This window comes from Odontesthes bonariensis, chromosome 23 (genome assembly GCF_027942865.1).
Source record: "Odontesthes bonariensis isolate fOdoBon6 chromosome 23, fOdoBon6.hap1, whole genome shotgun sequence".
NCBI classification, from domain to species: Eukaryota; Metazoa; Chordata; class Actinopteri; order Atheriniformes; family Atherinopsidae; genus Odontesthes; species Odontesthes bonariensis.
Window position 1 is genome coordinate 8,640,444 of NC_134528.1, and position 27,916 is coordinate 8,668,359.

General features: G+C 41.1%; 3 protein-coding genes across 3 annotated transcripts in view; all 3 read left to right on the forward strand.

Moving 5' to 3' along the window:
• Window positions 1-294: 294 nt before the first annotated feature.
• LOC142373697 (uncharacterized) lies at window positions 295-2,682 on the forward strand. The gene is made up of 4 exons (XM_075457072.1): window positions 295-353; window positions 667-760; window positions 943-1,030; window positions 1,169-2,682. The coding sequence occupies exons 1-4, from the start codon at window positions 332-334 to the stop codon at window positions 1,625-1,627; spliced, it is 663 nt and encodes a 220-aa protein (XP_075313187.1). The 5' UTR covers window positions 295-331; the 3' UTR covers window positions 1,628-2,682.
• Window positions 2,683-3,021: 339 nt separating this feature from the next.
• On the forward strand, window positions 3,022-11,890 carry tap2t (transporter associated with antigen processing, subunit type t, teleost specific). Its single transcript, XM_075457665.1, has 12 exons — window positions 3,022-3,249; window positions 4,287-4,835; window positions 4,946-5,060; window positions 5,178-5,308; window positions 6,906-7,111; window positions 7,735-7,932; window positions 8,500-8,628; window positions 8,711-8,899; window positions 9,010-9,183; window positions 10,012-10,171; window positions 10,621-10,757; window positions 11,282-11,890. The coding sequence occupies exons 2-12, from the start codon at window positions 4,331-4,333 to the stop codon at window positions 11,474-11,476; spliced, it is 2,139 nt and encodes a 712-aa protein (XP_075313780.1). The 5' UTR covers window positions 3,022-3,249; window positions 4,287-4,330; the 3' UTR covers window positions 11,477-11,890.
• A 5,344-nt stretch (window positions 11,891-17,234) lies between these two features.
• acsf2 (acyl-CoA synthetase family member 2) overlaps window positions 17,235-27,916 on the forward strand; it is a 31,630-nt gene continuing 20,948 nt past the window's right edge. The window contains exons 1-6 of the mRNA XM_075458127.1: window positions 17,235-17,543; window positions 21,155-21,350; window positions 23,690-23,818; window positions 24,273-24,326; window positions 26,016-26,134; window positions 27,425-27,587. Coding sequence (XP_075314242.1) covers window positions 17,425-17,543; window positions 21,155-21,350; window positions 23,690-23,818; window positions 24,273-24,326; window positions 26,016-26,134; window positions 27,425-27,587 — 780 coding nt within the window. The 5' untranslated portion in view covers window positions 17,235-17,424. The remainder of the gene's footprint in view (window positions 17,544-21,154; window positions 21,351-23,689; window positions 23,819-24,272; window positions 24,327-26,015; window positions 26,135-27,424; window positions 27,588-27,916) is intronic.

Below are 27,916 nucleotides of genomic sequence, written 5' to 3' on the forward strand. Positions count from 1 at the left end.
TCCATATTGAAGCAGGTTCTTTTAAATGGTTTTTAATCCAGCACGAAGTCAATAAAGTTGAGCCCACCCTTGTTGTAGTCATTCATCATAACAGATATTTTAACATAATGTGTTCTATTTTTTCCAAATAAAATTCAATAGTAACTGGTCAATGCTTTTACACATTTTTGTATCCACACCCAATGCTATTCCAGCATATGTCAATCTGGATATCATGAGATCATGAGGTTACTACCATGGCTGTATTAGGTTACTACTCATAGTCAAACTACCCAAGATGCAACGTGATGTGACGTCACCCATCGTCATTTCCTTGCCGCGAACAGGAAAGATGGAGACGTATCTATACAAATGTGAGTAAATTGTGAAATATTTTAGTAACTCGGCGGTTTGCATGTGGTAGACATATCAGATGAAGACGTATACGTGTCCATCAGCTGTTGTGATCGTTACATGTACCGTTACGTTATGTTATCGCTCCTGCTAGTTAGCGTTAGCCCATTTAATGCCACATACCGTCGGCAGTAGAAACTGCATAAGCAGCTAATATGATACAGTTAGCTAAGATTGGTTGATCAAAAAATAGCTATTAGCTGGTTAACGTTTAACCTAAAGCCCAAGTTAGGTCGCATATCTCACCGTTATTGGTGTGTTTGTTCTTTCAAGGGACCGATAGAGACACGGAGCGCCTCATAAGGTGGAGGGGAGCGAACGAGGCGCTGTTTACCGGCAGGCGCAGTGCTGCAGTGCGAGGATTTGAGTAAGATATTTATTTCCGCTGAATGACCATAATATATTTTAAAATAGCCCGTCCTGGGTAGATTTTCTTTTTCCCGACTTTTCTCGGGAGTTTTTCCTGAGTGGATATGAGGTTCTAAGGCATGATGTTGTGATGCTGCGTAAAGACAAAAAATGTGTATCCTCAATTTCATGCTTGTGCAGAGCATTCATCATCGACCAAGGGCTGGAGGGCAAGGTGGAGACTGGCTTTGTAAAAAAGAAATGGGAGAACTTAAAACAAAAATACAAAGTGAGTTGAATAACAAAAGCACTACAGTGTCAATGTAAACAACTTGATGATATGATTGTGATGACTAGTTGACGAGTGCTGAAAAATGAAGGTTTTGAATGACTTAGAACTGTTGTGCTTGGTGTATGTGTTTTGTAGGAACGGAGCACGGCCACCGCTGCCAATTGGAAGTGGTTTGGTGCCATGGAGGAGGTGTTGGGGGACATGCCGTCAATGACCCCCCCTCTCTTCATCACCTCATCCATGACACCGCCCGCAGTAGGGGCCTCTCCTCCCTCCCCTCGCCCCCAAGCATCAACATCAGCTGGCTCCCGGGGGGAACAGGAGGGTTGGGTCACTCTCCTCCAGGAGCTGGACAAAAGGGAGGCTCAAGCTGAGGAGAGGGCAGAAAGGAGAGAGAGAGAGATGCAGGAGAGAGAAATAGAACTGGAGAGGGAAAGAAGAGAGGATGAGAGACGGTGGTTGGAGAAGAGAGAAAGAGAGTGGAGGGATTGGATCGACGTGAGGATGAGGGAGGAGCGGCAGGAGCGAGAGAGAGAGTATCAGGCGAGGGAAGACAAATTGATGTCCATACTGGAAAAGTTCCTTGAGAAATAGTTTTGTTCATTGTTCATTTTTATATTAAAAGTTGAGGAGTTTGGAGTGTCAGTGTCATCTGATTCTTTTAAATGAAATGGGAGCAGAAAAGATTAGATTCGATCATAGCACAGGAAGCACATCATCATCATCATCATTTACAGTGCCAGTAAAGCCTACCACCACATCCAGAAAACAGCCCCTGTGGTCGCAGATGGCCTGGAACTGGATGGAGTGGGACAGCTTCCTGTTGAAGTAGTCCCCTGCAAACTGGCTGGGTGGGACAATGCGGACATGGCACCCATCGACGCTTCCTGCCACTGCAGAAAGCCGGACATCGAGACCGCTCCTGGAATCAAACACCGATCTCCTTCCAGCTCCTCCATGTCAGGGAAGCGGATGAGCCTCCTGAACACACCCTGGATGACTTTGCTGAAGCGGTGAATCATGTCATGGCATGTGGTGCGGGAGATGTCAAATGCCTCTGACACAACCCGGTAGGTCGTTGCACAGGCCAACCAGAACAAAAACACCAGAACCTCAAAGGACTTTGCCCAGCCATGGTCCTTGTCTGCCAGGAGCTGGATGAGGCTCTCCAGGGACTCTCGGGACACACGGAAGTCCTTCCTGGTGTCACCTCCATTAAAATAGAGCTGCAACAGTGGAACATGGGGATTCACCCTGCAATATGGCCTTCTTGAAGCCACCAGTAATATATAATATGAATGAACAATATGATTTTTACAGACAATTGCTTAATTATATGAAATAATGAATGCTTTGTGTGACGACCCCTCTGCTCCACTAGTTGTCCCTGTCCTTTTTGTTGTTTTCTTCCCTTTTGCAGGGAGTAAGGTGGAGTGCTCATGAAGCTGATTGAGCCACCAGTTACATCCCCCCTCTCCCCCACTTGGATTGACTTGGTTAAACCAGGTTACGGGGCGGCTGCTGTTTTGTTCTGTTTTTTGATCGCTTACACATCCACACACTCATGCATGCATACACTATTGACAACTGACTTCCACGTTTCCTTAGTTTAGATAATTTTGTTAATAAAAGTTATTTTGAAATTGAAACTCTCGTCTGTCTCCCATGTTTGTTGCAGCCTTAGAGGGCTGTGACATATGAAATAACTATATTGTTTAAAATGGGATGTATTTAACTTGTTTATTTATTCATTATTTATTTAACTTATTAAACTTTATGAAATAATTCAATTCACAACGACTTTGTTGCTCAACATGTTTCACTCCAATTTTCGGGCAGTGGGGTATGTTATATTGCGTTTTTCCATTAGCTAGCTCATTAAAGAGCTCTAGATTTATAGGGAAACAAATCTCTGGTTCAAATTCATGTTGGCTGCCGCCATCTTGTGGCCTGTGTGTGAAACGATGGGCAGCCGTTGGTCCTTTATCCCTCAAAAACTAACACATAGACGTTGAATTGTGCTGGGGAAAAATTAAAATAAATGACAGTCAAACGAAATGAGGAGAAATTTAATAAGCTGTCTGTTGTTGTTCTTGTCTCAAATCTTTGGAGGCGACAAACATCGACGAGGGGTAGCGCAACAGAAAGTAAAAGTGAAACTAAAAGTCAAATGCCTACACGTAGCTGTCAGTTAGCAAGCAGTAGAGAAACACAAGGTAAGTCATCCAAACTGGGTTTAATAACATCTCGGTTCAGAAACTGTTTACTATGTCATAGGCTTTAATTGCTAAATATTCAAAAGCATTCACGGCGGCGGTGACAATAAGCTACTGTAACGACGTGACAAGTCATTAACCGGCTAAAACTAGCCTGCTAAAGTGCTGCTAAACAACTACATGCTCATTAATGTAACGTTGTTCAGACATGAAGGTAGCTGAAAACGACCAGTTCCAGTGTTACAGCTATTTGTGATGTTATAATTCAATGCAAACAGCAAGCTAACGTAACTTAATTAAAACGGTTAGATTTGTGTCAGAAAACTCAGAAGAATATTTGGTGCACACTAGTTCACTCAGATACAGGTAGATTTTGAACCTGTCGTCCATCCCTGTTTCAATTCATTAAAGAGAGAAATGCATATTTATTTACGTTAGTTGTAACTGATTTGACACACAAAGTTTGTGATGATACAATAACATAAGTATAAAGTGAAAAATAGAGCCAGAAGTATAAAGCTTTATTAGATTCAGAAGAATATGTTATTTTTGTCTATACATTTGCAAAAGTTGCATATTACGGAATATTATATAATATATATAATATAATATCTCGTCTTGAAATAACGTGATAATATCACGTTATAACGTGATAAATATATTGTTAAAACATGAAAAAGATATTGTTATAACAATAAACTTTTCACGTAATTACGTGATACTGAGCCTCTTTTTATTTCGTAGAGTGGCAGCAATACGCTTCCGTAGCCTCTCTATACCTTTTAGTTGTAAACTCAGGAACATTTAAGCAGATTTGATATAAGGGAGCTTTTAGCAGGTACACAGATATGAGGATGTGAAACCATTCAAAGATTGTAGATGGGTAACTAATGTAAAGCAAATTGATTTTTAATATAAATACTTGTTGGTCGTTCTATGAATGAATCGTGAGATTGCCCTGAGGCGACCTATGTGTTTGTTTCTTTACTGGAAACACAGTTGTTATTCTAACACAACTGTAATATTTGTGGTTCCAGGATCAGCTCCAACCTCTTACAGCCTGACCGCCCGCTGAAGGAAGATGATGGAAGTGATATATTGTGGATTAATCATCATTCTTCTTGATGCGGCTCTTTGTTTTGCATTGTGGACTGGGCTGCTTCTGCTGCAGTGCTCCACCTCTGGTGGGCTGGCAGGACTGTGGGCCTTTGGGGCTGTAAAGTGGGTCTTCCTCCATTTTTTCACACATCTACTGGCTGCTGGAAAGCCCCACGCTGTGCTTCATAGGTTCGTGGCACTCCTCTGCCTTCTTCATCCAGTGTTTGAAACCGGACAGACCCTTACGGCTCCTCCCATGGAGCCGCACACAGGGCCATCCCCTGACCTCAGCATGCTGATTTTGGGTGTCATGTCCTCATCGCTGGCTTGTGTAGTTTGGGAAAAGGTCCTCTGTGGGGATGGGCGGATGACAGAGGGCCGCAACAGAGAGAATACTAAGCAGTTGCTCATGAGGATGCTGACATACTTCAAACCAGACATACTCTACCTGATTGCAGCTTTCAGTTTCCTCATCTTTGGAGTCGTCTGTGAGTTTGACATGCTGACATTACTCATTTCACACTCATTTCGCGTCTCCTGTAAGTATACAAAAATTCAGTAAATTTCTACCTTAATATGTCCTTTATTTCTCCTGCAGGTGATACTTACATCCCTTTGTATCAGGGGAAAGTTATCGATATACTCGGCGGTCAAGCGCTTCAAACCAGCCTCGGTTCTGCACTTGGGTGGCTGGTCCTTTTCTCTCTTGGAAGGTAATCAAACAAAGCAGCTGTACATATGTTATATGTTTGGTCTGATTGTGTTAAAGTGTTAGATTTCAGTCTCTTTTTTTAAACGAATAAGTAAACTGTAATGGTTCGTCCGAACAGTGCGGCGTTTTCTGGCATGAGAGGAGGCGTGTTCATGTGCACCTTGGCCAGACTGAACAAGAGACTGAAGCATCTGCTGTTTCACAGCCTCCTGCAGCAGGAGGTGCACTTCTTTGAGGAGAACAACCCAGGTGAGTCATTTGAAAACAGCTGCTGTTGCTGTACTTCACAAGATTAAATAATTCATTGTTAAACACTAGGAGTATGAAGATGAACCTAAACAAATCAGTCCCCTGTTTTAACATCATGGATGTTATTGGATTAGTATGCAGACTCCTGGATTGAGTATAATGTGTAATGTCAAAGGCCCATTTTTAAAAACTGAAATCCTGTTTTGCTGCAGATCCTACCTAGAATCAGTGTAAGACTTCTGTGTTGATGTCAGAGAGAAAGCATCAGATAGGGTCCACACCAATGCTATGTTGGTTTAGTTGACAGATTCTAAACTCTTGTTCGATGGTCTGGAAATCATTTGGATTTTATAAGAAGAAAGCGACATTTAACATCTGTAGAGCATCGATTAAATACGACAGATCTGAACACTCCTGGAGAGACGTCATGGATGATGATCGAGATATTACGAACAACAACAACACACGATATTAAAGAGTTTCCAACCACGACTTAGCCACAGCCCGGGGAGATCGAACGTGAATGCAGTAATTATTTATTGCTCAATATTTACAAATTTAAATGGTTAAAAATGATGGAGAACCAAAAATACATGGATTCATTGCTTTGATAGAAGCTAACCAAGCTAACCAAGCAGCCACAGTTATGAAAAATGAATTGCTCTCATTTACAGTGGGAAATGATCAGTATCACTTCTGATTTGTTTTGAAGTACACTGACCTTTGTTATTCATATTCCTGGGCTGGAACTGATCTGGAGCACCTGGGGGCGAAGATACCGAAGTTTACAAGTTTTCAGCCCGGTTCAACATCGTTTTGCTAAACGGTGCCCAAAAATATTTTGCAATTACGAATAAAGTTATTAAATAAAAAACACAGTGACAGATGGAGCAGTACTAAGTGTCAGTCAGTAAGAACTGATTGAAATCAGAGGAGATTACCCTACACTGTTGCTGCATATTTTTGGTGGCTTCTGGAAGTGTCTTTGTCAGCCTGTTGGAGGTGTCAGTAGTTTGATGTGCACGTGCACATTTGTATTGTTTTTTTGCAGCGGGATTACATCCCACAACTGTAGGGGGAGCCCCAAAAGCAAAAAAATGCCAGATTCTCTAGTGTTACTGTAAAGAATATTAAGAAATGTACCAGACTGCACTGAATTTAACTGAATCATTCTGTAAAAATTGTATCGTCCCTAAATCCTATCTAACCTCATGTATCGGATGGTCAAGGAATCGTCTTCTATGGAAAAACACTTCCCATTTTAACTCATTATTTATCAAACTGTGGACATTAATCTGCTGCCTTCATAGATGCAACTCCACATGAACTCGCCTGCAGTGATGTTTCTCTCATTAAGCCAAAAGAGTCCAACGCAGAGCAGCTGTTTCAGTCAGTGTTGCACGGGCTTCCATAAAGTTTTGTTGTCATCACATTGTTGTTCTTATTAAAAGGTTGTTATCGATCCAAAGTGTTATTTTTTTTCACTGAAATACTCCATAAGTAGCCGTTCATCATAAGTATTCCTTGAAAAGTGTGCAACAAATATTAAGACTCTGCAGAGATTTAACATGTGATTACTCTTGGTGCCTTTTCTTAGGACGACTTTCCTCCCGCCTGCACAGTGACGTCGACAGGATGGGCCGCACTGTAGCGCTGAACACTAACGTAGCGGTTCGCAGCACGGTCAAAACCGTCCTCATGCTCAGATTGATGTTAGGGCTGTCCTGGGAGCTCACTCTGCTCACCTGCGTAGAGATGCCACTCCAGGCCATCATGCAAAACAAGTACACCTCGTTGTCCAAGGTAGGTGTGATGAGAAGGATCCTGGACTGGGTTATGTTGTGCTGCCGAGAGAAGAGTCTCCTTCGACCACTGCTGAATGAATCATACTTTAAGTTTAAGGATGGACTTTAATCCACTTTTGTAAGTAGGAAGCTTTAGTAGAAGTTCAGTGTTTATAACACCTTTATAACACCTTTATAACCTACCATAGAACAAGTCAGCCAGAGCACATTTTTGGAGCATTTTAATTTGCTATACATCAATACAACCCTTGTATCCCAACTTTTAATAATTTGCATGTAATAAGTCCATACAAACTAAATTAATTGTTAGATAATTGATTGATTGACATTTGTGTTGGTTTAAAGGAGTTTATACAGCAGACAGTGGTTCTGCTCTCTGTAGAACACTCAGTTTTATGTGAGAAACCCTTAAACTCTGAAAATAATCTATTGCCTTTGAAAAAGGACGGTAGGATCCAACAATTCTTTCAATTTTCAACTGTAGCTTGTTATTAAGTTTCCCTGGGTGAAGGATAACAATAAGAAAACATGTATGCATCTCTATTTATGAAGCTTAAACCTTTATGCAATGAGTGCAGAATGAGTGTGCCCATGGTCTGAATCTTGTTCTTTGTCAAACAGGAGCTGAAGGATCAGACGCAGGAATGCCACGCTCAGAACAAAGACCTGGCCTCCCAGACGATCGGCGGGATTCAAACAGTCCGCAGCTTCAAGGCAGAGAAAGATGAACTGAGGAGGTATCACGTGGCTCTGGATCAGCTGGGTGCCATCAGTAGACGTTCGAGAATCTACAGCTCAGTCTTTCTCTTAATACGGAGGGTAAGGAAGCAGTGGAGCAGGCTGACTTACCTGTGCAGGGTTTACAAGTAAGCAAACGCAGAGCTTAGATATGTGAAAATTTAGAAAAAGCACCATGCTTTAAGTAAAAAGGATGAGATATTCACTCAAAATGTTTTCCATCAATTAAAATGATTCCAGAAAAGATCTGACTTTCTATACTAAACATATCTATAAAGATTTCTTTTAAACTTCTAGTTTCTAAAAGAATAAATACGTAAATGAAGCTAATTCAAATGTTGACCTTCTCTTCTTTGTCTGGCTTGCAGCTGTCATTTATCAGATGGTTAACGTGAAAATAAGTCAGTATCGTAGGCCGGGTAGTAAAGTGATAGACCTGGTGAAAATAACTTTGAATTAGTATCTTAAAAAGTAAATGTTGTTAATGAACATTCCATATATTTAATTTGATATTTAGTTGTTTTTTTGTCTTTAATGTTTTTTTCTTCTGCCACCTTGGCTGATATTTTTAAGGGGCCTGTCTAATTTCTGTTGCTGTTTTGCAGCTGCAGTGGGATTAATTTCTCTCTTTACACTTGTTTCATCTAGCTGGTGACTTTGGGTATAAAGATAATCATGCTGATTAAGGTCCGCGGTCTCATCTCCTCCGGTCAGCTCAGCATCGGCAGTCTGGTGTCCTTTCTCTTGTACCAGAAGCCCATGTCAAACAATCTAAGGGTGAGCTGAGTCATCGCTTTTCTACATGTTCTGAACATTGTACGATCTCTGTTGCTGATGAAGAGTGTTTTATTTATCACAGGAGCTTTTGTATTGCTATGGAGAGACAATGTCCACAGTTGGAGTCATTTCCAAAGTGTTGGGCTATCTGGACAGAACACCAAAGTGTCAGAAGGAGGGAGACTTAGCTCCTGAGGATCTGAAGGGAAGAATCGTCTTCCAAAATGTCACCTTTAGCTATCCCTCTGCTCCAGATAAACCAGCTCTGAAGGTAAGGTTCCTAAATTAACAGCATCTGTGTGTTTGGAATGATGGAAACCTTTAATCCAGAGATGGAAAAGCCACAAACGGATCATTGCTGCTCTGCTACGTCCTCTCCAGTCTGTCTCGGTGGAACTGAAGCCAGGGAAGATCACAGCCCTGGTGGGTCCCTCCGGCAGTGGAAAGACTTCCTGCGTCAGCCTCCTAAAAAGGCTGTATGAGCCTCTAGAGGGTCAGATTCTGCTGGATGGAGAGCCGCTGCATCATTACAAGCAGAAATACCTCCAACAGAAGGTACGGTCGGCTCAGACTTAATCAGACAATGCAGGAAAACTGAAGATTTTTTACTTTAAACTTTAGGTTTATTGATACAACACCTCTATGTATCAGACATCTCAAAGTGCTTTAGAGCACGACAAGACATACAGACTCAGTCAGAGTAATAAATTGACTGATTGGAGAGTCATGCACTTCACACGCCACGTCGTGCTTTTTATTTCAGATGTAGGCGCATTCTGCAGTGAATTGGGACTTAAAATGTTCCTTAATACATCAGGACCAGGCCCAAAGATCACCGTGTCCACGGCTTTTAGGCGCAACATTCCCCCTCCGCTTGGTTTTTAAATATTGGCAGTAATTTTATAGCCGGGCACAAAGCCACAGTTAATCTGCCCCATGATGTTCACCCAGTTAATTTTTCCTGATTTGTGTTTTTCAAGGATGATGGTCTTTTTTTTGTCACAGAAATACAGGGTAAAACATGCAGTGAAAAGAGGGGTGGGGCCTCTCTGTCTCAGGTTTGCTCATAATAAAGGGACAGAAATGAAGAAACAATCACAGCAATAACAAGAAGAAATAGATCAAAGAGGTAGGGGGTAGAGAGAGGGGCGCCCCTGCCTTGATAATATTTGGTGGCTCATTCCAGCGTAATGTGAACGGCCTGGAGTCTGAAACAGTTCTGGACAAGGAAGGCAGAGCCAAAACAGCGTACCAGAGAGGAATGCTGTCCTCAACAAGCTGCAGAGAAATGCTCAACAGTCATTCAACGCACTCAAGTTCCAGTCCTGACAGTGAGCGCTGTGGTAATAGCAACGTGCGTTTTCATTTGATCTGTTCATACAGATAGCCCTGGTTTCCCAGAATCCCACGCTGTTCACTGGTTCTCTGAGGTACAACATCCAATATGGTCTGAAGGACTGTTCCATGGAGAAAATGAAAGAAGCTGCAAAGAAGGTCAACGCACACGACTTCATCTCTGAAATGGAAAGCGGATATGACACAGGTGCAGCAGTGTTTAATACAGGAAGCTCATCACAAATGGTTTTCTTTCACCCCAAGAATCGTTAAAATTACCTTTGAATGACACAAATGCAGTTACTTTTATCATATAAGAAAGATGTGGCAAAGATAAGTGTGAAATTGATGTTTTCGTTGTTGCTGTTTTACTGCTTTGCCTTGTAAAACTACAGCTAATAAAGCTGTAATATTATCTGCTTTATTTTCAAACACCTTGGCAGAGAGGTGAACTCTGCAGTGCACAAATTCAACTAAAACTTTAAAATAGCAGAAATAAGACTGGAAACGTTAAGTATTAACTTCTCATGGCAGATGTGACGCGAGGAAATCTTGTTTATGACTGCAGGTGTCTGGCAGGTAACCGGTGATCAAAGGTCATCATGTGATGTGTTGCAGCGATGATGCATGGGCTTTCCATCTAACTTGTCCTCACAGATATAGGAGAACGTGGAGGCAAACTTTCAGCGGGACAGAAGCAGAGCATCGCTATCATCAGAGCTCTGGTTCGAGATCCACAGGTCATCATCCTGGATGAGGCTACCAGCAGTCTGGATGTTATCACACAGCATGCTGTGAGTAAAGAAACGTAGTCCGAGCCTGTTTCTGGCCACACTGAGGAACTGTGACAGGAAGCTTTGAAAAGCTGCAGAAAAAATATGTAATAAGAGGCTGAAATGGGTTTGTTATGTGGGTTGTCAGAATACTCTCCAATCCTAGGAGGATTTTCTGATCCCTGTAGAAAGGGGGCGTATAAAACTCACATCTTCACATATTTTAAAATGAACCAAGAATTTCTCATTTACCAGTTTTGGCCCCCTCCGTTCTCACATCTCTCCCTCTGCCATGGAAGCAATGCAAGTGAAGGAAACGAGGAGACACGGTGGAGTGATGAGAAGAACCTCAGACCCGCTCATATGTATTGTTAGTTTTCCAGTAAAATGACTCCGGTAGTGCTGATTTTCATGTTATTATAACTAAGAAAAGAAGATGTAGACAGTAATAGAAGAAACACAGCAGACTAATCAGTCTCCAAAGAGGACGGCAGATCAATACCTATGTTCGGTGTGATGTAACCTGGTACTTCTTCTTTTCTTAGGTGCTGCAGGAGGTTCTGGCTCGCGGCCGGACGGTCCTGGTCGTGACTCATCAACTGAAGACTGCAGAGAGTGCAGACCACATCGTCTTCTTGGAGCAGGGATCAGTCGTGGAGGAGGGAACACACCAAGAACTCTTAGCCAGGAAGGAACATTACTATCGTTTGAACAGGGAGCGGATCACTGACAGCGGCTGAGGAAAGCCTGGTTTATTTCCTCAGTTTTATTTGAGGGGTGCAGGTGTGTTAGTATACCTTTAGTCTAGATTACCTGGTGCGAAAAGGTTCTGCAGTATATGAAGGTTTGTGATGATCTGTTTATTTCATGTACTGAAAACAGAGCAGTGATGTCCCTTTCTTGACGTTTTTACAGTTAGTTAATGAATTATCTGTATTCTTTTTAACATAGTGTTGTTCTTTGGTGTATTTAAAACCTCACTTTTTAAAATTGTTTTGTTTTTGACTGAAAAAAATCTGAATTTCTGAAAATCTGAAAAGTTTTCCTCCCCTCTTTGGCATCGTGAGTCTCTTACAAAGGAGTCCAAATGAAAGGATAAGCTTGCAGATTGTCGTGTCTGTTCTAAAACAATAAATGGCCATTTGTACACTGAACCTGACTTCAGTAGAAGATGATTGATTTCAGTGCAGGATTCCAGACACTGTTTTGACTAACTGATCGAGGCAACCTTTGTAATACATCCTTACCCAGATCAATGACGGTGAACTTTGACGCTTATCAGTTCCTTATCTTTTTTGAAAATCAGAAAGGAATCTGTTTGTGGCAAGGGATAGGTGTGTTTGGTCGTGTTCAGGGATAGAGTGTTTGAAAATAGGAAGAAGAACACACACACTCTCATTACTGCTGGTAAAGCATGGCACAGTACCATGAAGAAAGAGATGAAGAAAGCAGCATTGATCTACAAATATCCAAGGGAGCGCATACACTGAAACAGCTACAATAAGCAGTTGCACTTCAGGCAACAGGAGGGGAGACCAGAGCTGAGTTCCGTGCTATTAAAGGTGACCAGTTAACTAAACTAAAGCAAGGATGGGATAAAACATTTCTCCCGCTACATATGGATGGATAACTGATCATACCGACACAGCAAATGGGGTTCACCTGCAAAATGTCACCATAAAAAGAAGCCAAACAACTACAAAAACACACATACAAGAGAATAAATGACGAACGATAAGATGCTTCTTTTGGGAGAACTAATTCAAAGTGAGGCACAATATCATTAAAAGTGACTACATTGTGAATTTAACCCTTGGATGCATGAACGACCGATACCTACACTCTTCCATGAGTGGGGTCAAAAATGACTCCAATTAGAATAAATGTGTTTTTGCAATGAATTTAAAAAATGTCTTTCATTTTGGTTGACTGTGATTGTATTTATTATATTTCAGTCGACAAAAAAACTGATTTTACATTTAGCAAGTTTATTTATAAGATTTTATAACTTTTTTTTTTTCTTTTTACAAGAAATAACATCAAAAATCTTCAAAAAATATTGTTAGTGTTTCCATCTGTCTGGAGGTCAAAAAAGAGAATGAACATACATAAGACCAGAACACTGTCCACTCACATGCGCATACAAACGTCTTTTCTCTATTCACTGTGTGCAGTTGTCACAAACTATTTGCTTTTGGCTGTGACCATTGCACACTGGGATCAGGGTATGTAATTAAGAAAATATTTTGGGGGCAATTTTGGCCCCCACAGTCCCAAATGTTTGGGGGCCATCAAAAAAAACTTAGATCTTCAAGTTATTTTTAGATTTAAATGCACAACGTCATCATTACTTTGCCGTCTGCCAACCTAAATAAATGTAAAGCTTGTTATTTCTTTTACAGAGAGAAGTGTGGAAGTAGTAGCTACAGACAGAAAACAGGATACAGCCGTAAGCAAACTAATGCAGGCTTTATTTATTTAGTCCTTGAAAGCATATTCATATTCATACCAACAGCATATTCAAGTTTAACTCATGTGCATATCATATAAAATAAAAATATAACATAAAAAGCATATTTTCAAAACAGTACATGTAAACAGAACTCATGTGCTTACTGCTTAGTTGTCAATATAATAAACATAAAAGACAAAAACGTTTAACTCATGTGCATATCATATAACATAACAATATAACATAAAAAGCATATTTTCACATTCCATTTATTTACATTCCATCAGGAGAATAAAGAGACGCGACGGTAAATTAATGAAAATAAAAATTGTAGTTTAATGTCACATTATAATAATGTACAAATATTTGTTTCAAAAACTTGGGGGCAATTTTGGCCCCTCCAGCATGATTTTTGGGGGCATTTTAGGCTAAATTGGGGGCCAAATGGCCCGTGGCCCTCGCTAATTTCCGACGCTAACTGGGATACTGCATTTCCATTTGCGATCTTTGTTTCTTGGACACATCTGGCACCTCTTTCTCTTCTGTCGGCCCTCTGTGCTTCTCTCCTGTTGCTGGTTTGCAGCTTTTATCACTCCACACCTTCCCATTGCTTCAGTGATGTACACAGCAAATTGAGAAGAGTTGAATTCTTGGTGTTAAACTAGACAAACACTAGTAGAGTTAATTATACTCTGGATAGAGTAAATCCATTATAATTAACTCTCAGTCGATAAATAGTTGTTGTCAAAACCGAGTGTAAAAAATGAAGTGTCACTGAATCAAACCTCTAAGTGTTAATGTTTAAATATTAACTCCGAACTTTTTACTCTAAACTCTGATCCTGTATTTCACACCTCAAGTGTAACCCCATAACCCGCACCCCCAATGTACCAACACGCTCTGCTGAAGAAAGAGCAACATCTCAACTTTTAACGGTTACACTGTTCGGTAAGTACATGAAGTAGTATCTGATAATATTGTATTTTATATTAATATCGCTCTTCGGGCACCCGGTCATTTTGGAACGGTAACTTTACTCGTCGCTGTACTAACCACCCTAACACCTGCTTAATGAGCTAGAGGTTAGCATGCCTGTTCTCACTGTAACAAAAAAAGTGAGTTACGGCAGTAAACGATAAGTTTTGTCTGACGTTTTGGCTGAGTGAGACGAGTCATGCACTTTGTAACCATAGATATAAAACGTGATAAGATGATGCTAATGTTCGGAGTTTCTAGCTAGCGTGCTAAAGTGGTGCTAACGCTAGCAAGCCCTTTGTCCAAAGTCATTTCTACATTTTTTTTTGTTTCGAAAATAACACAGCTCTTGGTGAATTATAATATAACTTTTTGTCAGTAACAAAAACACCGTGAAATTCCGGTTTTCGACAGACTGCTCATGTTTACCGTGCCAAAACGGTACGATGTCAAAGCTAAATTTCTGGTCCTGAAATAAATTAATAGATTTCTATTTTCATTTTAATAATGTCGAATATGAAGTTGAGTTTTGTTATTTATCAAAAACAATAATTTTAGTTAAATGGTATCTGTAGTAAGCACGAAATAATGTTTTACAATGCTTTTGTTGTCTGTCTCAAATATTTGTCTTCAAGGCTGGGATAGTGATGTGTCTGCTCTCCTGTTGCTGTTGCAAGTCCTGCCCCCTACATCAAAAGGCCAGAAAAAAACTCCCAAGATGAGCTCAGCACAGGCAGCCAATCATGTTGTCAGATTCATTAAGGCACCATCAGCTTTTTGTACTACCGTGTAAGAAGTGTGCGGTGCAGATTGGACCGTAAGAATAATTCTTGCAGTGTATCTAGTATGTTAGGCTAAGTATATGCATCATGTGTCATTCAAACTACAGGAAGGAGCCAGCCTCACTACATTCCTGGACAAAGTTGAAGCAAGGCAGCCTTTCCTCCTTTGCTACGGAGAGCAAAGAAAGAAAATTGCAAGGTTCTTCATTGTTGTGGACCAGAAAGCTATCCCATGCAACGCTCAGACATCGGTGGCTGCTTTTGATGTGCTGTTCAGGACTCACTTTGTCTTCAGCCTCTCCTATGATGAAGCACTTTCTGCATTCTACTCTTTCATCCAAACAACGATATACCACATCGATGTTGGAACCGCAAAGGAAACCTCACGAGTCAAGGAAACGAGGGCCAAACTACTGTAAGACCATTAAAATGTCACTGGTTCACAAAAGTCAAGAGCACAGTTAAAAAAACAGTCTGATTATGTTCACATGTTTTGTTTGTAAAAAGCTGACGTATTTTAGACCGTTTAATAAGCAATACTCTAATGAGAGTGAGAGGACATACATTGTGCCTTACTGTTGCATGTTCTAATATTTGTGGTGAAAATAAATGTTTTTAAACTGACAAACATGACTGCCTTTGTATTTTAGCAAAGTTTATTTTCCAAGTATTTTTTTTTAAGGATTATACATATAAGGATTATATTGACACCTTTTAAGTGTTATGTGTAGTTAAGAAATAGTCCTCTGAGAGAGTTAATTACTAACACTACATAGAAGTGTTAAAAAAAGTAACACTGGTTGGAGTTAGGCAGTGTTAAATTTTAACTCCAAAAAGAGTCAAAATTACACTAACTTAGTGCAAAGGTACCAACACTCGAAAAGGTGTTAAAGTAACACTCAGAGGTGTGGACCCATATAGACACTTTAAAAGTGTTAAGATCAACTCTTGCAGTGTTAATTTGAGTATGCTGATTTTACTGTGTAGGTTGGTAGGTTCGGGGTACCTTCCAGTCGACTTTTCATGTAAGGAGGAGTCACAAGCTCCTTTGAGAGCTCTGTGAGGAAATGTCGCCGTGCGTTGGTGATACCTGTGGAAAATTCAGGGTGCCGAGCCCTGAGAAATGAGTAGGCATTTAGAGTGGCTACATCAATCATGTTGTACCACAGCACCATGGGCCACCTCTGTGTCTGGCGCTTGCAGGTGTAGTTGCCAACCATCTGATCAACGGTATCTACACCTCCTTTGGTCTGGTTGTAGAAGAGGATTATTTCATTGAACCCAAATTCAGTGCTGTGGACCTCCCTCGACTTGGAAGCCTTCATCACTGGAGGGACACACACTGGTGAAGAAGTTGTCTGTGGTGATGCTGCGACCTGTGTGTCTGAATCCACTTCACAACTGACGGACAGTGTTTTCCACCTAGATTCTTCTGGACTTCTACCCCTGGTGTTCTCCACACGATTCCATCAATTGCATAAGGGGTGCGTGCATCACAAACCCAGAATATCTTTATGCCGTACTTGGCAGGCTTGCTTGGCATTACACTGCAAAAACTTGGTCCTTCCTCGAAATGGTACAAGTTGTTCGTCCACTGTGACGAGTCATCTCTCTTATATCTTTCCTCTTTGACCTCTTCTACTCCACGTTACAAAGGGAGCATATGAACCCTTGCATCTTCCTTTCACAGTTGGTAAGAATCAAAGGTTCCCAAAGCAAACCCTTGAGATTCTGTAGGAAATGATCGGGGTCATAACTGGGGTAGTGACACAAAAACTGCAATTTCTTAAAATGTATAAAAACATTTAGAAAAAATAAAATGGCCTCAAGTCACAAACATGTTTTATGAGGAATACCTGGAATATGGAAGTGTAAAAACTTTTCATTTCAGAGATTTTGAAGAATGACAACCCTTATGCACTCAATCTAAGGGTTAAAATAGCCTTTTTCAGATTTGTGTGTGACTTAATGCCCTCCGCTCCACTTTATCCAAAGTGCGGGATATTTTACTGAATTACATTAATTCAGTGTCGTAAACTCAAAAGATTTTAGTGAAAAAGTTATATGATCAGTTGTTTTCAATCAAACTAACCAAAATGAGCTCAGTATTAATCAGCTGCACTTTGTAGGCCTGTGCAGGACTTTCACTTGCACTCAAATACACTCATTTTGTCGAATACTTTTATGAACCATTGAAGGGATCTGCGTATTTTATGTTAATTCGTATTATGAGTACTTAAGCAGCTGGATAGCTCTAGCTGCGTATAGCCCCCCCAGCTGGCCAGAGCTGCTTAATAAAAATAAGTGCGTCAACACTGAAGAGGAGGCTCAAGGTTCGAGTCCTAACCTGCAAACATAAGTGAACTCGCAACAAGAAACAGGTCTCCACCCCATCGTCCGATGAGTCCCTGCAGGCGGAATCACTGAAGCAGACTGAGAGTTCTTGCATCGGGGGCGCGGTGAGTTGCAGATTCACACGATGGTCCCCAGCGTTGCGTTTTGTGCCCATTTTCTCCGGAAAAGCGGTCCTCTTTTTGCGCCTTTGAAGGCTTTGCGCACACCATGGACACGTCAGCCTGGATTTCCCGCTGCCGCTCGGTGAGTAAAGTTTAGAAAAGTAAAGTCCGTCATTGTTTTCAATGAATACCCGCGTGCAGATATTTCTTAACTCATAACTGACCTTTAACTGAAAGAAAAAGCACGCCGGTCGTTTGCCATTACTTTCTTATTATGTAACAAACAGGCCGTGCAGGAAATTGTCTGTCCTCCTGATATAGGACCCCAAGCCCACTCCCCTTCTTGTGCACTGCTGCGTTATCTCTGCAAAGATTTGAAGGAGTGGGAGGGTATAATATCAGAGGAAAAAGATATGGTGTTTACCAAGAAAACGCATGTAAATAATATACCCTGCTACACTGGTTTTGCATTTCACTAGACTGCATTCTGTTGAGTAAATCCTCAACTCATTGACCCCATTTTGCTCTGCTGCGACTTAGAGCTCAGAATGAGGGTCAGTTCATAGAGCTTTCTATGTTACAGGAACTCGATAATTGATTTGCATTAAGTTAATGCAAAAAGAAAAGTTCTCTTTGGTGTTGGGAGGTAGCAGAAGGGGCTTAAAGAGCAGTTTGTGTGCAGTGAAGAGACACATTGATGCTCCTTAAAAGTTTACAGTTCCATTGTGCAGGTCTAGTAGAATAGGTTCACATGTTTTAATTTTTAAAAAACACATAATTTTTCTCATTCATTACATCGCTGCAGCTGCTCTGCGTGTAAGGACTTTTACACACTAACTTTCAGAAAAACCTCTTTTCCTCTCTTATTTCGTTCCCAAAATAAAAATCACATCCGCATAGGGCAGTTTTCACAGAGATTTCCATCCATAGAGAAGCACAAAAGACAACCAACCCAAGTGCATGTAAACATGTTCGTCTGACTAAAATCGTACGAAATTCAGGCGTCTCAAAAGCAGATTATCACCACCAGATAATACTGTTCGATTCCCACTCTCGCCACTCAAAAAGATTGGTGGAACGGACAGCTGGAGGGGTGTCAGTTCACCTCCTTGTGGCGGCCGAGGTGCCCTTGAGCAAGGCACCGTACCCTCATGCTCCCCGGGCGCTTCATGGCTGCCCACCGCTCCAGGTTGGCATCTGTCTCTGAGTGTGTGACCCTGTGCATGTGTGTGTCAACAGGTGCCAACCTGGATGGGTTAAAAGCAGAGGACAAATTTCGTGTGTATGCATGTATGCATGACCAATAAATCTGATCTTAATCTTAAAGCAAATCACTACTGCATATATACGCTCAGCTAGACTCAAATGGGCCTAGGCGCTTGCAAGCAAGTGGATATTATTACAGCTGAATTCCCAATAAAGCTGCTCTCCTTCACATATCTTTCTGTTTCAGACGGTTAAACGTGTCAGAAATCGGGACTGAAATTCAGCTCATTAAGACTTTGTGTGAACTCGCGCCACTTAAAGCCTTTGCAGACTGTCGCATCCTCATCTTACGTGCACAATGATCTCCCACAGAGAAAGTCCGAAGCAGCAGAACGTCTTGAATGTTTACTCACACAGTCCACAGCATCGCAGCGTTGGACACACGTCAGTCAATAACTTGATTCCTCCTTTGTGCGTATATACTGGGACAGGAATAGCGGTCCATTTAAGCTGGAGCTACAGCTAAACTCAGCTGTGCATGAAACCATGCTGAGTGGCAGCTAACTGTACAGAGGATTAAAATGGCACTAACTTAAATCTTTATTGTCCAAACCGCTTGTCCTGACTCGCTGGCATGTCAGGAAAGTGGTTGTTGATTGTGTGTACAGGGCCTCAAAGACTTGAGATGAATTACCGGATAAATCGAAGGGACGTTAAATTTAGGGGTGGGGTATTTTGCCGGCCATTTGACACTTGACACTTGATAGCAGGGTCAAGCATGAAATGCAGAATGGGGGCCAGGAGACAGACAAGGTTCTGCAGTCAGAACCAGTGTCAACATACGTGATCTCAGCTAGTTCAGGCAGTGAAAGGAAACTCGACTCAAACTTGCATAACAAGAAAATACAGCTGGCTGGGGACCCGTCTCCAGGACACGAGGCCTCACATATACCCCGTGAGGGTAATCTAAGAAAAGGATAACATGTGCCGGGAGCTTTTGTGCTTCAGCTGTTAGAGCTCTTATAGAAGATGCAGTGAACTAGATAGTATGTTCCTGCGTTTTATATGACACAACCAGTCGCTTCAGTCTTGTTTTTACTTCTGTTATTGTATAAAGGTTTGTTTAGCGAGAGACTTGGGGGACTTTATAACCCAGAACTTTTAATGTGGGATTTAGAAAGATAATGATATTAGTATTTTTAAACTGTTTAGTTTACTCTTAATGGTGATTAAAAGCTTTAAACATCACTTGATTTGGGGTAAAAAAAAAAAAATGAAAGGAAAGAAAGCTGCCTTTTTTCATGAATAATTAAATTGTTGTTTGTACAGTTTTGTGTCTTGTTTGGTCTTTACAGTCCAAACTCAGAGTCTGAACCCTCTCAGACCAGCTTTCTGTCCTTTCTTTAAGGAGTCTTCAGGAATAGTTCTCCAGGCTTCTTGAAGGACATCCCAAAGCTCTTCTTTGGATGTGGGCTGCCTTTTGTTCCGTTCTCTGCCAACATGATCCCACACTGCTTCAGTAATGTTGAGCTCCGGGCTCTGGGGAGGATTCATCCCTCCATCAGACCTGCTGCCACTGATTTTCAGCCCACTTCTTGTGTCCTTTGGCACAGCTCAGCCTTTTCTCCCTGTTTCCCTTCCTTAAGAACGGCTTCTTGACAGCCACCCTTCCATGGAGCCCATTTCTGATGAGGCTTGGGCCAACAGCAGATGGATCAGCTGAAGGTCCAGATGCATCTCTCAGCTCCTGTGTCAGGTCTTTGATACAGTCTGTCAAAGTGTGTTATCTTTGGTGTTTTTCATAGGTGAAACTAAAGAAATGGGAACAAATGATGTGTCTTTGTGACAGGCTGCTGGTAATAAAGTCCCTAAAGATACAATGTAAAGTTGCTTCTTTGCTCAGTTGTCTGTTATGTGTGGACACAACACTGGTTCATCCCTTGAGTTAGGAGCAATTTTTTTTTATACTTTAATGACTCATAGGTCAGTGTTAAGTGGCCTAATGACTGAAAATGAGTGACAAAGCAGCAAATATACAAAGAAAAACTTTCAAAGACCCTCAGAACGTCTGGAATCTATTGCTTTAGACCACTTTAAAGATTACAAGAAAGTCTGGCTGCTTGGAAGGAAATATAGATAAAAGTAGGGGTGGATTAACATTGTTACACAGTACAGTTTGTCAATGAGTTCAGCTGTTGGTTAACAAGCAATTGTAAGCATTTTGGTCTGGCTGGTATGCTAACTGCTGAAACTCAGTTTGATTCCCTTTTAACTGATGGGAAAGGGGTCACTTTTCTCTCGATAAGCTGCCTCTATGCAGACTAAATGTTCATACCACGCGAAAATAAGGTGTTAATGTCAGTCAGATAGCTGTAATTGCTGATAGTTCTTGACTTTACATGTAAATAAAGTTGTGTGACATGAGTATAGCAGTAAACCGAAATTTCGTACCTGTAGAATAAAGTCAGTGATATTACGTTAGTGTAGATTTCCCGGACACATTTTGACATTTCAGAATCATTCCTCTAACTCTTGTTTCCTCTTCAGTTGGATCCATGTGGACTATCCGCCCATCGTTCCCACTCTCACCACCAGCTACGCCCACGGCACGTCTTCCACGTCGATGCTCCACTATACAGTTGGAGAGATGCTGCAGAAGACTGTGGAGCGCTGGCCTGACAGAGAGGCTATGGCCTTTCTGGAGAGTGGAGTCCGAAAGACCTTTGCACAGTTTCAACAAGATGTGAGTCATTTCCAATCGTGTGCCTAAACTCCGGCCCAAGATGATGGAAATCATAGGGTTAATGTTTGGAACAAGACCCAGAAATTGAAGCTCCAAAATCTTTAATCTTTGGAAGATACTTCTTGATATTTTCCACCTTTAGTCTCTTTGTAACTCAAACAGAGGAGCTTGACCCACTTATAGGTCAATGCCTAATTAAAGGTTTTGTCAAAGTCATGTTTCACTCACATCTGAGGGTAAAATTGAACTCAAATAAAGTTTTATGAGTTCCTCCAACCTCTGAGAGCCTTTAAGGTCACTTGATAACAATATTTGGTGACTAATCTACAGAATATCTTGAGTGTTCATGTTTAACAATGCACATTCGTCCAGTTTTAACTTCTTCAAACCTACTTTGATGATTTCATTGTGCTTTTATGTGGATATAATCAAAAATTAAAAATCTGAATCCTGGTTTTTGATTTCCGACCACAGAGAAACAATTGCTTTCTGGTTTGATATGATAGTGAAAAGTGCTCTTTATCAGCCCTCATGATGGTTTGTGTTCATGTCTTTTCTGTTCATGTTGGAGTTTTCCTTGTTGAATGGATGAGATAAGTTCTTTTCTCATGGTTGATGTTTCCTTGAAGCGCAGTTTGGCATCAAAGACAATGCAGCGCTCTTTCCAGGAAGCAAAATTTTAGACAAAGAGAAATTCTAATAGTTTGTTTTCCATATGCAGCTATGTGATTAAAAACAATTACAACCCATGGAGGTAATAAGCTTTCTCAAACATGAGCGTGAGCAAAGACTTGATCTATTTTGATCCGAGGTCCCTTAATCCGAGGCAAGTTTTGAGAAAGCATTCTGAAAAAACCCAGAAAAAAATCAACCAGCAGAGCGGGAACAGAGTGGAAAGAAAGATGAAAGAGGGTTAAACCTTTTCTTCTCTTGATCTTCGTGGGAGGTGTGGGATCGCTGGAAAATGGAACGGACATGCTTGGACCCCTAATGAGAACACAGCACGAGTATCGGGAAGAATAGTTTGCTTTTCACCGAGTCATGGCTGCAGGAGCAGCTCTGGCGCCTCTCTGCAGATGGAGAGTTGTTGAACTGTAGGCTATCTTCCTGCTATAAACATCAGACCAGAGGTAATTATATTAGTCATAGTTCGATCGATGATATAGATGTTTATTGGTCGAGCCAAAACAGCTGCAGGTAACAAATGATGTATTTTTGCAGTATTTGTGAATATTTTTTTGTAGTCTTGGCAGATTTTTATATGATCAATAGCTGACTAATCGCATTGTGTTTATATGATTTGTGATAATGTATTTCAAAGGGCTGCTGCAGCTGTATTTGGACCCTTTTCAAAGAAATATTGTGACCTTTCACAGCCATAGAGGCACAGTTGTCACCGAGTAAAGTGCACTCACCTTTCGTTTCAGTTCTTATCACTTTGTAAACTTTTACCCAGTGACCTTTAAAACATTTAGATTCACGGTGACAACACAGGTTGCAATATTTAACCTGACACACAAAGTCCTGATAAACAGTCTTTAGCTAACTTGTGCCCTATAGAAACAATCCAAATTATGTTCTTAACTTTTTTTGTGTTGTTACTAAAGTACTAAATGCAACCAGTTCTTTTACCTCCTTCAGTCTGCTCCGCTTTGTTGGCGCTTGTTCAACTTTGCCTCATTACAACTTAAATATTGACAGATTCCTTTATTTCATATTACAAAATATAATTATTTTTATGGCATAATGGCTAAAGGCCAGTACAGTATATTTTCTCTGTGAGGTTAATCTGCTGATATGATAATCTTAAAGAGCACATAAGCTGTTAAGAGGAGGATGGGCAGCAACAATTGATTCTCTGAGATCATTGCTGATGTCTTTCCTCCTTGGCTTTGTGTTAGCACACACCTGAATGCTGCAGAGCAGCAAACTGACAAAACTTCTGCTTTTATAGAGGCGCTCACACTTCTTAATTCCTAAGACGTCAGTAAAGGTCTACTTAGGTTTTATTATGCACTGATTCTGCATTTTGGTTTAGTTTTTGGTAAATAAGTCATGTAATATCTCATGTATTGTGTCCTCATACATTACCTAGAATCTTAGAATTGACAGAGAATGTGCTTTCTTTTTTACACCACTGAAAATGCCCATATCAGTTGGAGTTTTCTGCAGAATCCTTTTCAAATCATAGCCTCCAGTTCAAAATGTAAAAAATAAAAACTGCACTCCTCCTCAGTTCTAATTTTGGCAGAGGAACAGTGTCTGTTTCTCCATGGAATCTGAGTATGTTTGTTTGTATCCTCTTCAGCTCCACTTTAAATCCATTTGTGTGTCTGAAGGTGGATCAGGCTGCAGCTGGGCTGCTGGCGCTGGGACTCCAGAAAGGAGAGCGGCTCGGCATCTGGGGGCCAAACATTTATGAATGGATCTTGTTCCAGTTTGCAACAGCGAAAGCTGGGATTATAATGGTGAGTCAAAGCCAGAGAGGCCATTGAACTGGACATTTGGTGCATTAATCAATGAAATTAGATGACTTTCAATGGTGACATTTCATGTCTAAAAAATTATAAATCAGTCTTTCAGGATAGCTGTGGTCAGTCCTCAGAGAACAACTGACAGCAACTCTTCTCTGAATTAGATTTATTTAATGAATCAGTTACTTTGTTTGTGTGGTGTAGCTTTCAATTAATTTAAGTGAGGCTGGGATTGAACAGAATCATATAATTCAGCGAAAATCTTTCATCACTTGATGGAATGACACAAGTTAGTTTTTAGTCTAATGATGGGATGTGTTAGCAGGAAGAAAATCCTCAGCATCACGCTTAAACTTTTATTTCTGCAAAGGTATTAAAAAAAAAAACACTAGATAAAGAAACAAAGTTAAGCCTTTAAGGAACCATGTGTTGTTTTACCTTTCAACAGGTGTCTGTGAACCCGGCGTACCAGCTGCAGGAGGCGGAGTTCGCGCTGCGCAAGGCGAGTCCTTTTACAGACTCATTTCAATGTAGAAGGAACACTTTGAGGATCCCATAAACCCGATTGATGAACCATCTGTAATGGAAACAGAGAAGGGGGAGTTCATGGGGGACTCCCCTTTCTCTGTGACTGAGGTCATTGAGGTAGTTAACAACTCCAAGCTTACGTTGAGTTCATCACGGTTTCGGTTGACACACCTGTGCAACATTGTGTGGAGAGAGTGCCTCTAGACAGGTAGAACAGGCTTTTTAAAAAGGGGAAGTAGGGGGAGTCTTTCAATTACAAGGGGATCACACTTCTAAGTCTCTCTGAGGAAGCCAAGTCTACGCCGGCGGGCTGGAGAGTAGAGTCCGACAGGTAGTTGAACATCAGACTCAGGGGTTTTTGTCCTGGGATTGGAGCACTGCAATAGCCCTTTACCCTTGTGAAGATATTGGAGGGTGCGTGGGAGTTTGCCCAACCGGTCACATGGTTTGGGGACTTGAAGAAGGCTTATGACCATGCCCCTCATGACGTCCTATAGGAGGTGCTGTAGGGTATCAGGCTGCTTGTTAAGGCTCTAGCATGGTTGCTACGTCTGCTCGCGCGAGCGGTGTTGATGACGTCACGAGTTCGTGCCCGCCATATATAGTGGCACAAGTCGATGCGCCAGTAGTTGCAATTTTCTCCGTCACAGAGGTGGCGCTGCTACGTGAAGGTTACCGCTACTCTACAACCACGAAAGTGGAGAAGAAAACAATGAAGAGCAGGAACACTGTCATTAATGATACTGCTGCAGTATTCGGATCATTTTAATTTTTTACTTCAGTTAAAAGAGGTGACCGTCTGAAGCCCCCGGCATCACCACTTTGAGTCTCTGCCCTCTTCTTTGCCTTCACGTATCTGTCCCGTAGCTGCTTCCACACATTCTTACAGAACTCTCCCTCTTTCCCCAAAGTTCTGCCCATCTCTGTGCACCAGTTCTGGGAGTTTACGTGCTCCCTGTGCTGTTTCACTGCAGTTTCGTACAGGTGCTGTACAAACGCACCTCCTCACTGAGCCTGGTCTCACAACGGTCCATCCAGTTTTTCGTTGGTGGCGCCGGCAAGTTACAAAAATTGACTGATGCACGACACCGCGCTGCGCCGTCTTTTCAAGGGAAGCGCCAGGCCTGAAACGCCATTTTGACATCACGGTCCGCCACCGCCGTGACAGACGCGTCAACCATGCTAGCGCCTTCACACGCCATTTGGTCCATATCCAGCCAAGATCTTTGTTTGCATTGCTTACAGTAAGCCAGACTCATTTAAATTAATCTTTTTACCAAGCACCAAATTACAACAGACGTAATCTTAAGGCATTTCAAAGATACTGTCCAATTCAAGCTAAATATAATAAAATTCATTGTAATACAATCATAATCCAATCAGATCAAATTAATTACGTTTCAAATGAGTCCAATTCATACGGAGCCAATTAAAAAAGAAGTGTTATAATAATTATAATTATATATTTTGCTTCCTCCTGGTTGGGAGTAAGTTGTTGCCTCAAGTAGAGTTTAAGTATCTCAGTGTTTTGTTTATGAATGGGGTCAGACATTTTACCGGTCTGTCGTGGTGAAAGCACACATTCAATCCCTCAGCTGTGGTCACGAGCTGTGGGAGGATGGATTTCAACGGTTTGACTCACAGACGTACCTTCTGTTCACAGGTCGGCTGCAAAACTGTCGTGTGCCCACTGGAGTTTAAGACTCAGAAGTATTGCGACATGTTGAGGCAGATCTGTCCAGAAATCGAGTCCTCCACTCCGGGAGATATCAAGAGCGCCAGGTAGAGTTGCTATAAAGTCTCTCCTTCTCCCACACAAGGTTCTCATAATTGGTAACCAAGGAGAATACAAACTGTTAGGGGGTGCAGATGATTAATTGATATCATTATGAATAATAGCTCATTGTTATTGTTTGATAAAACCAGAAACTGATGTTGGAATGTGAGGCTCACAAAGACATTTTGCCAGCTAAGAAATGTATAAATTCTGCATGTTTGAGGAACAAAGCAATGCAAAGCACATGTGTAAATGTAAAATTGACAAGATTGCAAAACTCTTGAGAATTTTGGACACATGGGAGCTTCAAAGGCTTTTTCTCTAGTTGCATTTGCACTGTATATAAGACAAGAAATGAGCTAACAGATGGTTGATAAATCAAAATCACATCATAGTTCCATCACATGATAACTCAATAAAACCCCAGGATTCACTGTTGGGCTGTTACTGTGTTTCTATGAAGCATTTAGTCTACCATTAGGTTTTTTTTTTTTGTAATGGTGGACTGCAGCATTCATTAATTCTAAAAACACCCAAACTGAAGATGTTCATACTAATTTGCATTTCACTTTGTTGATCAATGTCTTCAACGAATCACCGTACAACAATGTTGTCTGAATAAGTCAGTACAGAAACGAGATGTTTCCGCTCATTTTGGGAGGCCTCCTAATCTGAAGATGGAGCTCAAATAAAACCCTATTAAACAAGTTGTATGAACTATCAGCTGGAATTCCTGTATTGTGGACCCAAAAAAAGACGTGAAAAAGAGGTGTGAGAACTATGATAAGGTTCCTTGGGTCCGAGAAGACCTTTTACTTCCTTGCTTGGTGCCCATTTCGGCTGTTATCCTTCAGTAAAGCACACAGTGGGTTGGTGCCAGGCTGGGGGAGTTTGGATTCTTGGATTCTTGACATTCATCCAGTAACTCAGTGTACATGGACCAAACAAGAACGGAATGGGCTTGTTTGTAGATGCTAAATATCTCAAGGCAAAGGCGTAAAAGTTTGCCTTCTGGATTTCTCTGTCAGGAAACGCCATTTAGCACAAGCATCTCTGTCAAAAATGTGTCTTAGATGTGGTTAATTGCAGTTAGTAGCCTAAACCTAACCAACACTGACATAACTCGAAAGCTAATAATTCCAAAATAAAAATGGTAAATAAATAAGTCAAGCTTTAGTTTCTTACAATGTACTCCTTCACCTGACCTCCTAAAAGCTTTGTGAAAGCTTAGTGCTGAAATTCTCCCACATATTACGAACTTTGACCCACATCTGTTTATTTGTTCCCCCTATCAGACTGCCAGACCTCCGCTCAGTGATCGTTTTAGACAGTCGACAACCAGGAATGTTTCACTTGGATGACGTGATGCAGGCTGGCAGCAGCCAGCATGTGCAGCAGCTGCAGGATCTGCAGAGGAAGATCTCCTTCGATGACCCCATAAACATTCAGTTCACCTCGGTAATTGCTGTGCGATTCATTGATGTAGGATGTCATTCGTTTACATCGAAATATTTACTTTTATTTCATATTCTTTAAACTTTGTCGCACCTTTAACCAGTGATAAATTAACGGTGCATCTGAAAAGGCTGTTCTACTTCGTTTTATTGCTATATTTGTTATATTATATGTCATTGTACAGAATCTCAAACTGACATAGTTAAGCCATAAATCAAGCAAAGCAAACTATATAAATTATGTTTTGGTGTTTTTTTTACATTAAATAACACAATTTAAAAATAAAAATGAATAAATTATTACAATTATTATTTGCAACCCAAATAACAATA